Source organism: Ovis aries, chromosome 7 (genome assembly GCF_016772045.2).
Source record: "Ovis aries strain OAR_USU_Benz2616 breed Rambouillet chromosome 7, ARS-UI_Ramb_v3.0, whole genome shotgun sequence".
NCBI classification, from domain to species: Eukaryota; Metazoa; Chordata; class Mammalia; order Artiodactyla; family Bovidae; genus Ovis; species Ovis aries.
The window spans coordinates 27,159,094-27,173,624 of record NC_056060.1 but is presented as its reverse complement, the minus strand read 5'-3'; the positions used below and the strand labels follow the sequence as shown (position 1 = coordinate 27,173,624).

Genomic DNA, 14,531 nt, shown 5'->3' with positions numbered 1-14,531 from the left:
TTAACTTTCCCTGGTTCCATTTCATGAGGAGTGAAGGTGGGTCTTCTCTGGATTCTCAGAGCCCCACTATAGAGCCATTGTTTCTGTGGTCATACAGTTGTAGTAACCTTTAGCTTAGGTTATCATCAGATGGCATAAGGATCTCGGAAAGTTATCTCTGGGGAAGTGATTTGAAAAGAACGAATGACTCTTCTCGTATACCTACAGCTCCTGAGTTTAATAAAATTGAACCTGTAGGGGGATGAGTGGGGTTGAGGAGAGAAAAGCATTGCCCACTGCCTGCTGGTTGCTGCTCAGTTCCTGCCCTCTCTTCACCACGACCCACGCATATTCTCTGGATCCCAGCTGTATGCGCTCAGTTGTGTCCGACTCTTTGCAGTCACATGGACTATAGCCCATCAGGCTCCTCTGTCCATGGAATTCTTCAGGCAAGAATACTGGAGTGGGTTGCCATTTCCTACTCCAGGGGATCTTCCTGACCCAGGGATCGAATCTGCATCTCTTGCGCCTCCTACATTGGCAGATGGCATCCCAGGTGGTGCAGAGGTAATGAATCCCTCTCTGGATCCTGGGCTGCACTTATGGAGAACTCTGGATTGACTGAGGCAATATGAAGTCCACCAAGACCCTTGGATGGAGCAAATTGGCCCCTAGTTTCAAAGGAAAAGCAGCCATTCTCAAAAGAAAACATTTATTCCATCTTTTCCAGATTTCACAGCCCTCCATGGGGCACTTGACATATCCCTTTATAAAAATTTGCAAAATAAATGCATCAGTGAGTCAGGAGGCAGAGAATCCACTCATTGCACATCCAGAAAGCACTGCTATCAGTGCATTTCAGAACCTGGACATCCATCATATTGTAGGATCAATCCATCCTATTGTGTATCATTCCAGGAATGTACAATGCTCCTTTTCTCCTTCTTATCCACTCAAGACCAGAAAGCCAGGTGAATATTATCCAATAGTAATATAACTTCACCTAGGAGCACTTTGGGGATCTTCATTACTCAATGTTCAGCATCTGGTGAGGTGTCAAGAAACCAGCATCCAAAAATTGGCTTCTTTTATGCTCACTAAAACACAAAGCTTCCTTGGGTCTGGGCATCATCCTGAATTCTCCAGCTTGCGCCCAGATAACATTTATATTGCAGAAGACAAAACAGGTAAATATGTCAGCGTGCGCACCAGTGGAAGAAATAAGGTTTCTGTTAATGACTCCACCAGGACAGCAGTGAATTTTGGACTGTCTGATGAAAAGGTAATAGTTGATGTAGAAATGGAGTGGAAGGGATGCTCCAACTTACTACAGGAGAGAATAGAGGGTGGCGAGGGAGAAATGGTGGATGCTGCTCTGACCATTCTTCTTCCTTTCTTGAGATGTAAATGTCCAGGTCCACTGCCTGTATTTCTTATTGGAGTATAGTTGATTTACAGCGTTATGTTAGTTTTAAGTGCACAGTGAAGTGAGTCAGTTATACATATATCCACTTGGGTTATTTTTAGAGTCTTTTTCCATATAAACTGTTACAGAGTACTGAGTAGAATTCTCTGTGCTACACTGCATATTTTATTAGCTATCTATTTTGTATATAGTAATGTATACATATCAACCCCAATCTCCCAATTTATCTCTCCCCATCCCAATCCCCTGGTAACCATAGTTCGTTTTCTACATCCGTGACTCTACTTCTGTTTTGTAAACAAGTTCATTAGTACCCTTTTTCTTAAGATTCCACTTATGAGTGACATCATGTATCTGTCTTTCTCTGTCTGACTTAGTTCGCTCAGTGTGACAATCTCTAGGAATGGGGAAATGTCTGCAAGTGAAGCAACCAACAAGGGATTAATCTCCAAGATATACAAACAGCTTATTCAGCTCAATATCAAAAGAATGAATAATCCAATCAAAAGATGAGTGGAATATCTCAATGACATGCCAGAGAAGACAAACAAATGGCCAAAAGGCAAATGAAAAGATGTTCAACATCACAGTTATTAGGGAAAAGCAAGTCAAAGTTTCAGTGAGGTATCACCTCATACCAGGCAGAGTAGCCATCGTCAAAAAATCCACAAACAATAAATACTGAAAAGGGTGTGAAAAAAAGGGAACCCTCCTACACTATTGATGGGAATGTAAATTGGTACTGTCACTAGGGAAAACGGTATGGAGATTCCTTAAAAAAACTAAAATTAGAACTACCATATGACCTAGTGATCCCACTACTGGGCATATTCCCATAGAAAGCTATAATTCAAAAAGATACATGCACCCCACTGTTCATAGTCACATATTTTACAATGTCCAGGGCATGGAAGCAACTTAAATATCCATTGCCAGATAAATGGATAAAGATATAGTACACATATACAATGGAATATTACTCGGCCATAAAAAGAACAAAATGATGCCGTTTGCCACAGCGTGGATGGTCTATTACCTTTAAACTTATCTATATGCATAAATTAAGCCACAGCCTTGAGTTGGACTTTACTACTTATTAAAGCACAAAGGATGTTGCTGAAGTTGGAAAGGATGGCAGAGCCCCTGATACTTTTGTCAATAGAGAAATTTAAGAAGCAGCAGCATGACTTTGGAGTGATGCCTGGGTTTAAATCCCAGCTCTTCACTTACTTGGTTTTTTTGACACCCGGCAAATTACTTAACCTCCCAGATACTTGGTTTCCTCAGATAAAATGAAGATGATATAAGACTTTTAGGAAATTTAAATGAGATGAAGGATGCGAAGTTCTTGACACACACTAAATGCAAAATAAATATCTCTTCCCTACTTTTATTGTCTATGAAGTCAACTATCATTGAGACCAAGTGCAGAGTTCCGAGCATCTCCCTCGAGACCATGAGATTAGCTCCATCCTGAGAGGAAACAGAGCCCAGGTTCCATGCTGAATAAGGAAGAAGGTTTCAAAGTGACATCCTGGGAAATATGAATGAGTTTTTCCTCTGTGTAGGAGGAGGGCAGCCTTCGTAGGTCTTCACCAAAGCCTATGAAGTTTCTTTCGATCATCAGCTGTACAAATATCCCCCATCTGAACCCTGCCCAGCCCTCCCTACAGACTCCTGAGTCAGCTCAGCCACTGTGAATATCCTTTCAGAAGAATGGCTCTTTCCTTGTCCTGGCATTGCTTTCTTCTCCCGATACTGCCTTACATATGTAGCCTTTCAGAACTGCAGTTGGGGGTGAATTTGGCTCAGAGTAGCCTATAGAGTAGGGCTTCTAGGTGGTGCGGTGGTAAAGAATTTGTCTGCCGATGCAGGAGATGCAAGAGATGGGGATTCAACCCCTGGGTTGGGAAGATCCCTTGGAGTAGGAAATGGCAACCCAATCCAGTATTCTTGCCTGGGAAGTTCCATGGACAGAGGGGCCTGGCGGGCTACAGCCCATGGGGTCACAAAAACTTGGACATGACTGAGCATGCACACACATATACACACACACATACACAGCCATATAATATATCGCTGGTTAGGGAGCAATTTCATAGGAGGAAATCATACCCCCTCTTCCCTTGTTGTAAATTTTCCCCTTGAAAATTTTGAATAAGCAAAGGAATTCACCTTCTTAAGAGATAAAGTGATACAGAAAGTAGATGAATGGAATAAAATTCTTTCCTGATTCCTTAGCACTTCTGACTCATCAGGACAATTTGATGACAGGGCACCTGCCTCCCTACTAGGATGAGCTCCAGGGTATTGGTTCATCTATCAAAACACAGCCCACTGTGACTTGGACTTTTCCAACCACAGTGCGATATGTAGAGGATTCAAGAAGTAGCTGTAGGACACCACAGTTTTGATGTGTTTGAATCTTCTCTGTTTCCACATGCCTGAGTATTTGTGTGTACGTTACAACATCAAACTCTGCGGTGCCTGGGGCGATGGAAGTGCTGTGTGGCAGTGTTTCCACTTGTCTGCATGACTCATCGGAAGAAATAAAAGCCTGCAGTAACACATCCTTAGGTTCATTTGAAGATGTGTGGCATGTGATTAAGTGGCTTTTTCCTTCATCTTAAAAATGCTAGGCTTGAAATGGCCTTTCAAAGCCCTCTGGGACCTTCCAATGGTCCTGAGCCTATAAGTCAGGGATTTTTCTTGAGACTTACAGAAGCCACAAGGCTTCCCAGCCTGTCCCAATAGGTGGTCTCTAGGATTACTCAGAGTTCCTAATATCTGGCAAAGCAGTTAAAGCGATTTAGAAAAAACTCTCCATGTCATATTTGCCTCTCCTTTCTACAGCATCACATTCCTGTTGGTTGTGCCAAAAGCATCCAGAACATTTTAAATGTATTTGAAAGTGCCTGTTTAGAGCATGGTCTTTCAATAGCGATTTACTGATTTTTCAGTAACTCGGTTTTCAAGTCACTTTCCTGGACTCAGTCCTCAATGCTATGATTCTCTGTACTGTTGTTTTTACCTAATAGTATAAAGGACATAATATCCAAACAATATGCTAGTAAGCTTATCTTCTGTTAACCTAGTAATGGAAGTGTCTGGAGTTATACGAGCAATAGAAATACCATTTATTGTAGGTTGCACTGTGTCAGGCTCTTCCAGTTACTCTCATGGAATAATTAATTCAAAACTCACAGTAACCCCAGGACATTTTTATTTTCATTAGATGGATGAGGAACCTGTGTCCGCAAAGGTAAGCCCAAGCTCACACAGTAAGTAGCAGCACCGGGACTCAAGCCCAGGGAGCCTGCTTCTAGAAACACCCTTTACTGCTATGTGCAACTGCCTCTGGAGAGATACACAGGACAAAAGTCATTGTCTTGTCAAAATCATGGGAATAATAATTTTCTGTGCTCAGTCACTCAGTCATGTCTGATTCTTTGCAACCCCATGGACTGTAACCCACCAAGCTCCACTGTCCATGGGATTATCCCAGCAAGAATACTGGAGTGAGTTGCCATTTCCTTCTCTAGGGAATAATAACCATACTTTAAAAACCTCTTGACAGCATCACTGTGAGCATTACTGTCCCCATTTTGTGGACATAGAAGCTGATTTTTTAATGAAATCACAGCAGATAAAGACTGGGTGTTTGAACTCAGCCCTTTCTGTGGCTCCGAGACTGCTCTCACCCCTAGCCGACCCCCTTGCCACCTCATTACAGGCAATTGGGAAAACAAGCATATTGTTTAAATGTGGAGGTAGGACCCTTCAAAATCATCCGGAGTCATTAAAACCCTCCTCAGGTAGAGATTGCTTCTTCCAGATGGGAACAGTTTTATGAAACAGAATGTACAAAAGCAGTCTCACAATTCCATCATTTTCTAGTTTCAAATCTTTACTCATGTTTTAGAGCTGATGTACTTTATCAAATGACCTTTTACAACATGAATGTTATGTGAAATGGACTCTCTTATTCAAATAGACTTCTCATTACATTGCCCTAAGCACTTGCTAAGCACATACTTCATATCCAGTGATTAACCACAGTCTCCCTTCAGTTTCTGAATAACATTGATCCCAAGTCTATATTCTCTCTATGTTTTAAATATAGGCTCAGACTACGATTTCAGCTTGCCTACAGATGCTCTTAACAAGTATTCCAATGGCAACTGCTACTAGGCTCGCAGTCTCTTAGAATAAGGGAGATAAAAGACAATGTTCTTCACCACAAGGGCACAGTTGCTCATCCTGTTGGTGGTTTTCAACCGGGGGAGCACACTGGACAGATACTCTCCCAGCCATCCTTCCTCGGGAAGGCCCCTGGCGCTGTGGTGTCAGTAAAGCTTGGAAGCTTGGTTTCTGATGGCATCAAAGCACTGCTGTATGAAGGACATCCACCACGAAGGCTGCTCGTCCTCTCTTACTGGCTGAGTCTCAGACTGGCACCAAAGCCAGGAGCAAATGCTGAGAGGGTGGGATGAGAGGGCGCCGGAGTCGCAAGTCAACATGGTCAGTTTTGTCCTAGTTAATGTGGATCTCAGAAAGGTGAGATCTGTTAGTATCTTTGTTTTCTCAGCTGTGTCAGGCCTTAGTTGCAGCACATGGGATCTTTTCATTGCAGTATATGGGCTCTCTCTAATGTGGCATGCGGGCTTAGTTGCTCCTCAGCACGTGGGATCTTAGTTCACTGACCAAGGATTGAACCCACGTCCCCTGCACTGAAAGGCAGATTCTTAACCCCTGGGCCACCAGGGAAGTCCTTTCATTTGTATCTTTATCCAGCAAGGATATGGATACTTTTGAAGTTAGTTGTCTAACTCAGCATTTCAATTAATTCCTGGTTTTCACAAATCCATAGAAATCTCTTAGGATTTATTCAAATGACTGCAGTGATATTTTCCAGAAGTTAAACTAATTGAAAAAGAAACAGTTGAAGCAGGAAAGATTGGTTTTTAATGGAAAAACAAGAGCTCCTAAGAATGGGACAATTATGGCCAGGTTTGCTGAGTTTTAATACCATAGGTTCCCTTCATAACAGTTAATATGACAAGGAAGGAAAGATTCTGGGACCCTGGGGTATCTACACTCCATAAAAGGAGCTGAGAGGTCTCAGTCTTGTCAAATGGAGACAGGAAAAGTATCCAACCTATCTACTCATCAATTTTGCCAAGATTTTTTTAATAGTGTTGATTGTAGGTCCTACAGGCTTCCCAGGTGGCCCAAGTGGTAAAAAAAAAAAAAAAAAAAAAAAAAAAAAAAAAAAACCCACCTGCCAATGCAGGAGACATAAGAGAAGCAATTTGATCCCTGGGTCAGGAAGATCCCCTGGAGGATGACACAGACCCCACCCCAGTATTCTTGTCCAGAGAGTTCCATGGACAGAGGAGACCTGGTGGGCTGCAGTCCATAGGGTCACAAAGAGTCAGACACAACTCTAGTAACTTAGCATACACATAAGTCTTACAGTGAGGAAATTATTCTCCATTCTCAGCAATGCAACAAGGTGTAAAGTTACAAAAACAGAGTCTGAGGCCATCCCAGGCTAATTTGCCAGTGTGCATTGAATGTTTCAGATGCTCTTGCGCTGTTACTGTGCTGATGGTCCAGGTTCTTTATTCCCTGACCACCCCTCCTCAAGCCCAGCCTCTCCAAACTCTAGCCATTCTGCAAATATGTCATATACTCCTTTTGCACAAGCTGTTCCTTCTGTCTGGAATGCTCATTTCTTTCTCATTTATCTAGTGAACCTTTCTTTCTTCATTTTAAACTTGTTCCACACTCCCAGGCTGACTTAGCATCTTCTGCCTCTAAAGACATCTCATCGTGTACACCTTCACTCAAACAGTTACACTGAACTGTAGTTCTTTATTTGAACTATGAATTTCTTCAGGACTGGAACTGGGTCCTCTGTCTTTGATCCCCAGCCCCAGGTACAATAGCTGCCTCATTACTGTTTGTGGAAGGGTGGGAGGGAATAGAGTGTAGTTTTGTGAATTACCCAAAATAATCAGAAGTGGGTACCTAATTTTTCACTAAGGAGAATGTAGTAGTTTCACTATTTTAAAATCCACCACTTGGTTTGGAATCTATTACTAGAATAGCAATAACCACTGAAACCATTAAAGAGTTCTAAACAGAGATTAGGAATATTACATAGCATAGATGTATATACAAGATTTATGAACAACTCATATACTCATCATAAAGGGATTTTTTAATTACCTTTTCATGGTGTTTTATTGTCATTAAAATCTATTTTATGATGAATATTCCATTATAAAATCAAATATTTGCAATGTGATAAATGGAAAAAACAAGTTACAAAACCTACAATATCCCAGTTTGAATATTAATATATATATATGAAAAAGTTAAAAATTTTTATTTTATATTTTTCCCTTATTTATAATTTTCTATATATACAGTTAATATTTATAATGAATGCGTACTGCTTCCATGATCAAGAAACAAGATATATACTTCTAAGTGTTTTGCTTGAAACCCTGTTCAAGGGTTTTTGACGAAAGCTTTTGCCCCTTCATTGCCCCCAATTGAATTGAAAAGTTGGTAGGGGGATGGGCAGAGTGGTTCCAGTAATTTACTTCTAAACCTTCCAGAATTAGATGGTATAACATAGAAAACTTAAGAGATGATTTTCTTACTACTTCAAGTTAGGTCAGGAAATGTTAAATCATCTTACAAAAGATAAGCAACAATAAAAGAAATGAGCAGTACAGCAAATAACAGACAATGGGTTTCCCTGCCTCAGTAAAGTAATAAAATTCTTTAGAACTAGCAAGTAAACTGTTCGTGACTAGACAGTCTTGCCCTACTTACTTGGACAGCTCCTTCATCCAGTGCTGAAGCAGCCATGTCTTTTTGGGGACAGGAAAGAGAGAAAGGTCTTTGAGCATCTATGAATACACAGACACACACACTCACTCACTCTCTCTCTCTCAGAGCCATCCCTGGCAACTCAGTTTGCCCGTTAGACACCATGCCAGAATCTGAGCACACATCAAATGGGTTGAATTCTTGTTTGTTCTCGTTCCTGGCAGCCTGACCGTTTCCTCTGGGACTCATCTCATCATGGCTGTCCATTCGCAGAGCTTAGGAAACCACTTCTCATTGCTCACCTCTCACAGGAAAGGCAAAGTCGCATTTAAATGCAGTGTATCCAGACCTCTGTCCCTCCTCCCTGCCAGGGTGGCCTGTGAATGTCTCCCCAGAGTCCCACATGCCTTCCTCCTGTTCTTTGCTCACCAGGTCGCATACCCAGAGCCGTTGCCTCCATCAACCAGCACCTCCTGCAGTCAGACGACGTGGTAAGCTGTTGCCTGGACCTGGGGGCACCCAGCATCTCTTTCCGCATCAACGGGCAGCCTGTGCAGGGGATGTTTGAGAACTTCAACACGGATGGGCTCTTCTTCCCTGTGGTGAGCTTTTCAGCAGGTGTCAAGTAAGTTATGGCTGTGATTTTATGGAGAGTAGTTGTTCCCCCACCTCCCCATCATTCCTATGAGCTGGCGAGCATGGTAATCTCCTTCAGGGTTTCAGCACCGTAAGCCAAACTCCCCCAAGAAAGCAATGGTGAAAGGGGAGGAGCAATTAAGAGTCACATGTATATATTTTTTGAACACATACTTCCTGCCAGGGTTTATATATAATGTCCTCTGATAAATAGTAAGATGAATAAGATAAATCTTACATAGAAAATGACCTTCATAATTATAAGTATTTTATGCTCTTTATAAAAAGATTTAAAAGATACCACTATAAATAAGACAATAAATACCACCCATAATCCCAGTGTTTACTTATAATCTCTATTACTATTTTGCTGTATTTTTATCAAGATTTTATACTATAGATACATGTATTTTTTAATTAACATCACACTAGGAAGTTTTATGTCTTGATTATATTTCATTCAATAATAAGTAGTAAGTATTTTCCTGAATTATTAAGTATCTTCCTCAAAATGATTTTTATGGCCAATAATACCCTTTTATTTGGCCATCCCATAATATAACCATTACTTTGTGTTAGACTTTCATGCTGATTTCATTTTTATTGTCACAAATGAAATTATTGTCAACATCCTTGAGGATAACTCATTGTCTGCATTTCTGTTTAGTTCCTCCCAGAAGCAGATTAAAAGGTATAATATTTTTAAAGTCTAAACTTATAGTTGCTTGGCTGAAGAGACCTTCAGAAAGATTGTATGAACATTCAGAATTCATGATCAACAATTCTAAAATCTAAGAAGCTCTGAAAAGCATCCATTTGTTCTTTAACAGATTTCACTGCAAAATCTGACCTGAACTCCTTTTATGGCAAAAGCCATCATCAACAGAAATCAGACTGTTTTCAATTTTTCATGTATTCTATTTCTTGTGAATATTTACATTTAACTGCAAAAGTATCAGTGTGTTTAATTATGGAGTACAGCCCCTCACCTAGCTGGAGGTTCTGTCTAATATATACTACATCTTATCTTTGGTCTTTTTTATTTATTATTATTATTATTTGAATTGGCTGCTCCAGGTCTTATTTATGGCACATGGGGTCTTTGATCTTCACTGCAGTATGCAGAATCTTCTTAGCTGCAGCAGGCGGGATCTTTAGCTTTGGCAGAACTTTTAGCTGTGGCATGTGAGATCTAGTTCCCTGACCAAGGGCGGAACCTGGCCCCTGCACTGGGATCAGAGAGTATTAGCCACTGGACCACCTGGGAAATCCCTGTCTTTTTTAAAATCTAAAGTCCCAAGTCTGAAGAACAGCTGCAAAAATTTCAGAAAAAGGATTTGTGCCTGTGGTATCATTTAAAGTAACCCAACTGATTGGCTCCTCATTAACTTTTACTGTTATTGGTTATTTTTAATCTTTGCCAGTTTGAAGAAATTGTATCTTAAAGTTTTAGCTTCCTATTTCTTTGATTACTGATGTGATTTAACATCTTTTATGCTTACTACTCTTACATACTATTTCAGCCCAGTATTTTTTTAAATTTTGTCTTCCCTGCCTTTCTGGTATTAATTTTATGAGCAATTTTTATATATTAAGGTTATTAAACTATTATTGCTTCCATATATTTTCCCAGTTTGTGATTTACCTTTTTAACACTGAGTGTTTTTTTTCCTATTTCTTTTTCCCTTTTACACAAGTAATGCAAGTCCAAAGAAAAGAAATACCAAGAACCCATAACTGTACCACCCAGAGATAATCATATGACTTTTTATTTATTCATCTCAATAATCTTACATTACACTGGGCTTGTACTATGCCTACTGTTGTCCTTCTATCATGTTCCTTGTTCTGTCTCTTTCCTTGTACCAGTTGGATGCTGTATTATTTTAGTCTGAGAATACATTGTAACATTTTTAAGGCAAGACTTCATTATAACGCTCTTGTTGCAAAATTTTCTTATCCATTCTTGATCCCTGCTTGCTAAAGAGCTCATAATTGAGTGGGAAACTAGAGTAAATACAGTTAAAATCATGTTGATTTCCATTAAAAAGGGGTCATGAAAAGAGGAGAGTTGTGGAGAGCATATGCTTAGAGTTGGGACCACAGAAAAATCCATCTGAGAACTTCTAGTTCCCTAGTGCTGGAACTTCCAGAGTAATGCCACTGTGACGGATCTTAGTGCCTCCCGAAGGTTGATAAACCAAGGCATATGCAAGTATTCCGCCCCCCGAAAGTGGATATAACTTTCAATTTCAGGTAAATAAACTATTCAGGAGTAAAGAGTTATCCTTTGAATGGAATAGTTAGCCTTTGGAATCTGCCACAGATATGCAAACATGTATCGGATATCGGGCTTCCCGGGCGGCGCTACTGGTAGAGAACCTGCCTGCCAATGCAAGAGATATAAGAGATGCACGTTCAATCCTTGGGTCACGAAGATCCCCTGGAGGAGGGCATGGCGATCCACTCCAGTATTCTTGCCTGGGGAATCCCATGGACAGAGGAGCCTGGTGGGCTGCAGTCCATAGCGTTGCAAAAGAAATGGAAACGATAGAAGCAACCTAGCACACATGCACGCGTGCATAGTAGGCAGTACAGTTGCACCTTGTTTTATTGCACTTCACTTTATTGCAGTTTTTACAAATTGTAGGTTTGTGGCAACCCTGCATCAAGCAAGTCTATTTTTCCAACAGCGTTATTTTTTAATTAATGTATGTACATAGTTTTTCAAGACAGAATGCTGTTGTGCATAAAAGACTGCAGTATAGTGTAAATGTAACTTTTATATGTACTTGGAAGCCAAAGTATTTGTGTGACTCACCTTATTGTAATACTTGATTTTGTGATGTCTAGAACCAAACTCATAATATCTCCAAGGTACGCCTGTAATGTATGTTTGCAAATACACATACCAGCACTCATACGCATATACATGTACAGGCATATTTATAAACATAGCCATGGAGATGTATATAATATATTGAAATTAAGCATTTTCATTGTTTGAGGTTCTTGTAACAAAAGGAGAACAAGTATAGTAAAACCTTGCTCTAGTTGCTAAATCATGTCCTACTCTTTTGCTACCCCACATACTGTAGCTCATCAGACTACTCTATCCACAGAATGTTCCAAGTAAGAATACTGGAATGGGGTAGTCATTTCATTCTCCAGGGGATCTTCCTGATTCAGGGATCAAACCCATATCTCCTGCTTGGCAGGTGGGTTCTTTACCCCCGAGCCACCTGGTTGGTGACTAGGGTTGTAAATCTGCCCATCACAGGTTCAAGCCAGAGATGCTAACATCAGCATTAAAAACTATAAAGAGTTAAGGGTTATTTACCTGTGTTTCTCTGTGCTGAGAATATTTCCTTGAGAATGTCACCCCAGTTCTTCCTTTTGAAGTGTAACAGAATGTTATCATTTCTGTTGCAATCCATAAGGAGCATGTAGAAAACATTATTGAAAGACACAGGCACTATAAACACAAAGAAGATTGGGCAAGATTCTCTGGCAATCAGGGAAAGCCAGGACAAGCCCGACTGTACATCTTTCCCACTCCATTCCCCAGGAGTAAAGAGAATGAGCAGAAATCTAAGTCCAACGTAACAGCATTTGGATCACCCACCTGCTGGCTCGGTGTCCTCTCTGGAGAAGCAAGTTCACTGATCAGCTAGTTCTCAGGCCCATGCTTCCCCGAGTAGCTAATGGCCTTGGTCACCCAGCATCAGGGCCATCCCTGTTTTCTTTGAGTGCATCCAACTCTCTGGTTTTGCGAATTTTCAAAGAAAGCCCACCTACTTCCCAAGAATCTCACGTGAGAAAAGTGCTTAGCTTGTAGTCAAATCTCTGGAGAAGATGTCTTTTCCAATCTGCTGCCCAATGGAGTTTTCTGTGCATTCTGTGTTTAGCTAACAATACATCTGATCCCACATGTTACATGATTTTTAGTTATTAACCCATCCATCCAGTCTCCCTCAGAGCATGAGACAGGATTTTTGAGTATGTACATTTTTGTTGTTTAGGATCATTTTTTTTTTAATCTTCTTTCGGTAAAAGTTCCTGGTGGCGCAGACGGTAAAGCATCTGCCTACAATGCAGGAGACCTGGGTTCAATCCCTGGGTCGGGAACATCTCCTGGAAAAGGAAATGGCAACCCACTCCAGTATTCTTGCCTGGAAAATCCCATGGATAGAGAAACCTGGTAGGCTACAGTCCATGGGGTCGCAAAGAGTCGGACATAACTCCACTTTCACTTTCTCTTGGTAAAGGTCATGGCTAGCAGGGAAAGAGATAGGGGGCTGAAAAAGATAGGGGGAGAAGATGTTTCTAGTATCTTGTGCCTAGGTCAGTGGGACATGCACCCTTCTCAGTGCACAGGAAAAAGAGAAGCAAAGTTCCAGGATAAGAGTGATGAGACATCTAACCCATTTGGAAGGCATAACTGCTGAGAGAATCTGAAAGAGGGGAGTCCAGATACATTGACTTAAGAAGTTAACATCTTCAACATCAGAACTTCTTGCTTATAGAAATTGAAGGAGCGTAAACTGAAGAGTGGTACTCAGGAACTTGATGTCTCCTAAGGCTCCTTTCTATCAGGAAAAATATCACCTGTGACATATGCCTATCTTTTGTTCTCAGAACATGACATGGTCTGAGCAGAGGTGGAATCACAGTGGGTTGCATGCGTGGGAAATACATTTTACTGAAATACATCCAGTCCGTCACAGGATGTCTTTACTCACGGTCAATGCCAGTCCTCTGTTGAAGTAACCAGTTTGTTTATTTTCACTTTTGAGCAAATGGGATCAAGGTACCTGTACTTACTCTTTCACATCAACTGGTAAAATATCATTTGGTACTGAAACCCAGCCCTTCCCCTCTATATTACTTTGGTTCAGTTGTGCAAAAAGCTAGAAACAGAAAGCAAGATATTAATTCCAAGGTAAAGTATCTTATTGAAAATAAATGTGTTTAATGACAAAATTGAAAAGAAATTAGTGTTTGCACCCAATATAGTAGAATACTTGCATAGTTTTATAATGTCGTTCTCAGCAAGATGCAAGGTTACTCCTATCTAGACAGAGATTTTTCTCCCATCATACAAGAACTCAGAATTGTTTCTCATATTTAACTCCTCTCATTTCCTCCTCTTTATTGGTCTTTACTGAGGTCGTAGTCTTGAATTTATGATCCCACAATTATTTTTATAATTACAAACTATGTTGTTAACAGTACCTGATCAGGATGTCCCTGCCAGAGGCATCAGAGAGCAAAAATCTTTTTCAATTAGATCTACCCACAGTGAAGTCAAAAGCAGTATGAGTAATTACTAACAAAATCCACAAATCAATATGTGCTCTCTTTTCTAACCATTATAAATGTGCCTCCTTAGTTTCCTTCTCATGCTAGTTTGTTTGTGGAGGGTATTATGAGTGTAACAGACCCTCAGTGTAACAACCCTATTTGTACTAGGACAGAATTTGGGATGAAGCATGTGTACCTTGGAGCCCACCCAAAAGGTTGAATTACTTAGATATCAGAAAGCTCTTATTAAAAGGTAATCTCACCCTGCCAAATGGCATGATGGTGTGTGCCACACAGAGAACATTGCGCTAAAGCCACAGTATATAGTGAGATTTGGGTG

The 14,531-nt window shown here is 40.6% G+C and overlaps 1 protein-coding gene across 1 annotated transcript in view; it reads left to right on the top strand.

Moving 5' to 3' along the window:
• Nucleotides 1-14,531, top strand: part of RYR3 (ryanodine receptor 3) — a 576,153-nt gene that overhangs the window by 324,447 nt on the left and 237,175 nt on the right. Inside the window, exon 19 of the mRNA XM_060419037.1 lies at nt 8,684-8,876. Within this exon, the coding sequence (XP_060275020.1) occupies nt 8,684-8,876 (193 nt within the window). The remainder of the gene's footprint in view (nt 1-8,683; nt 8,877-14,531) is intronic.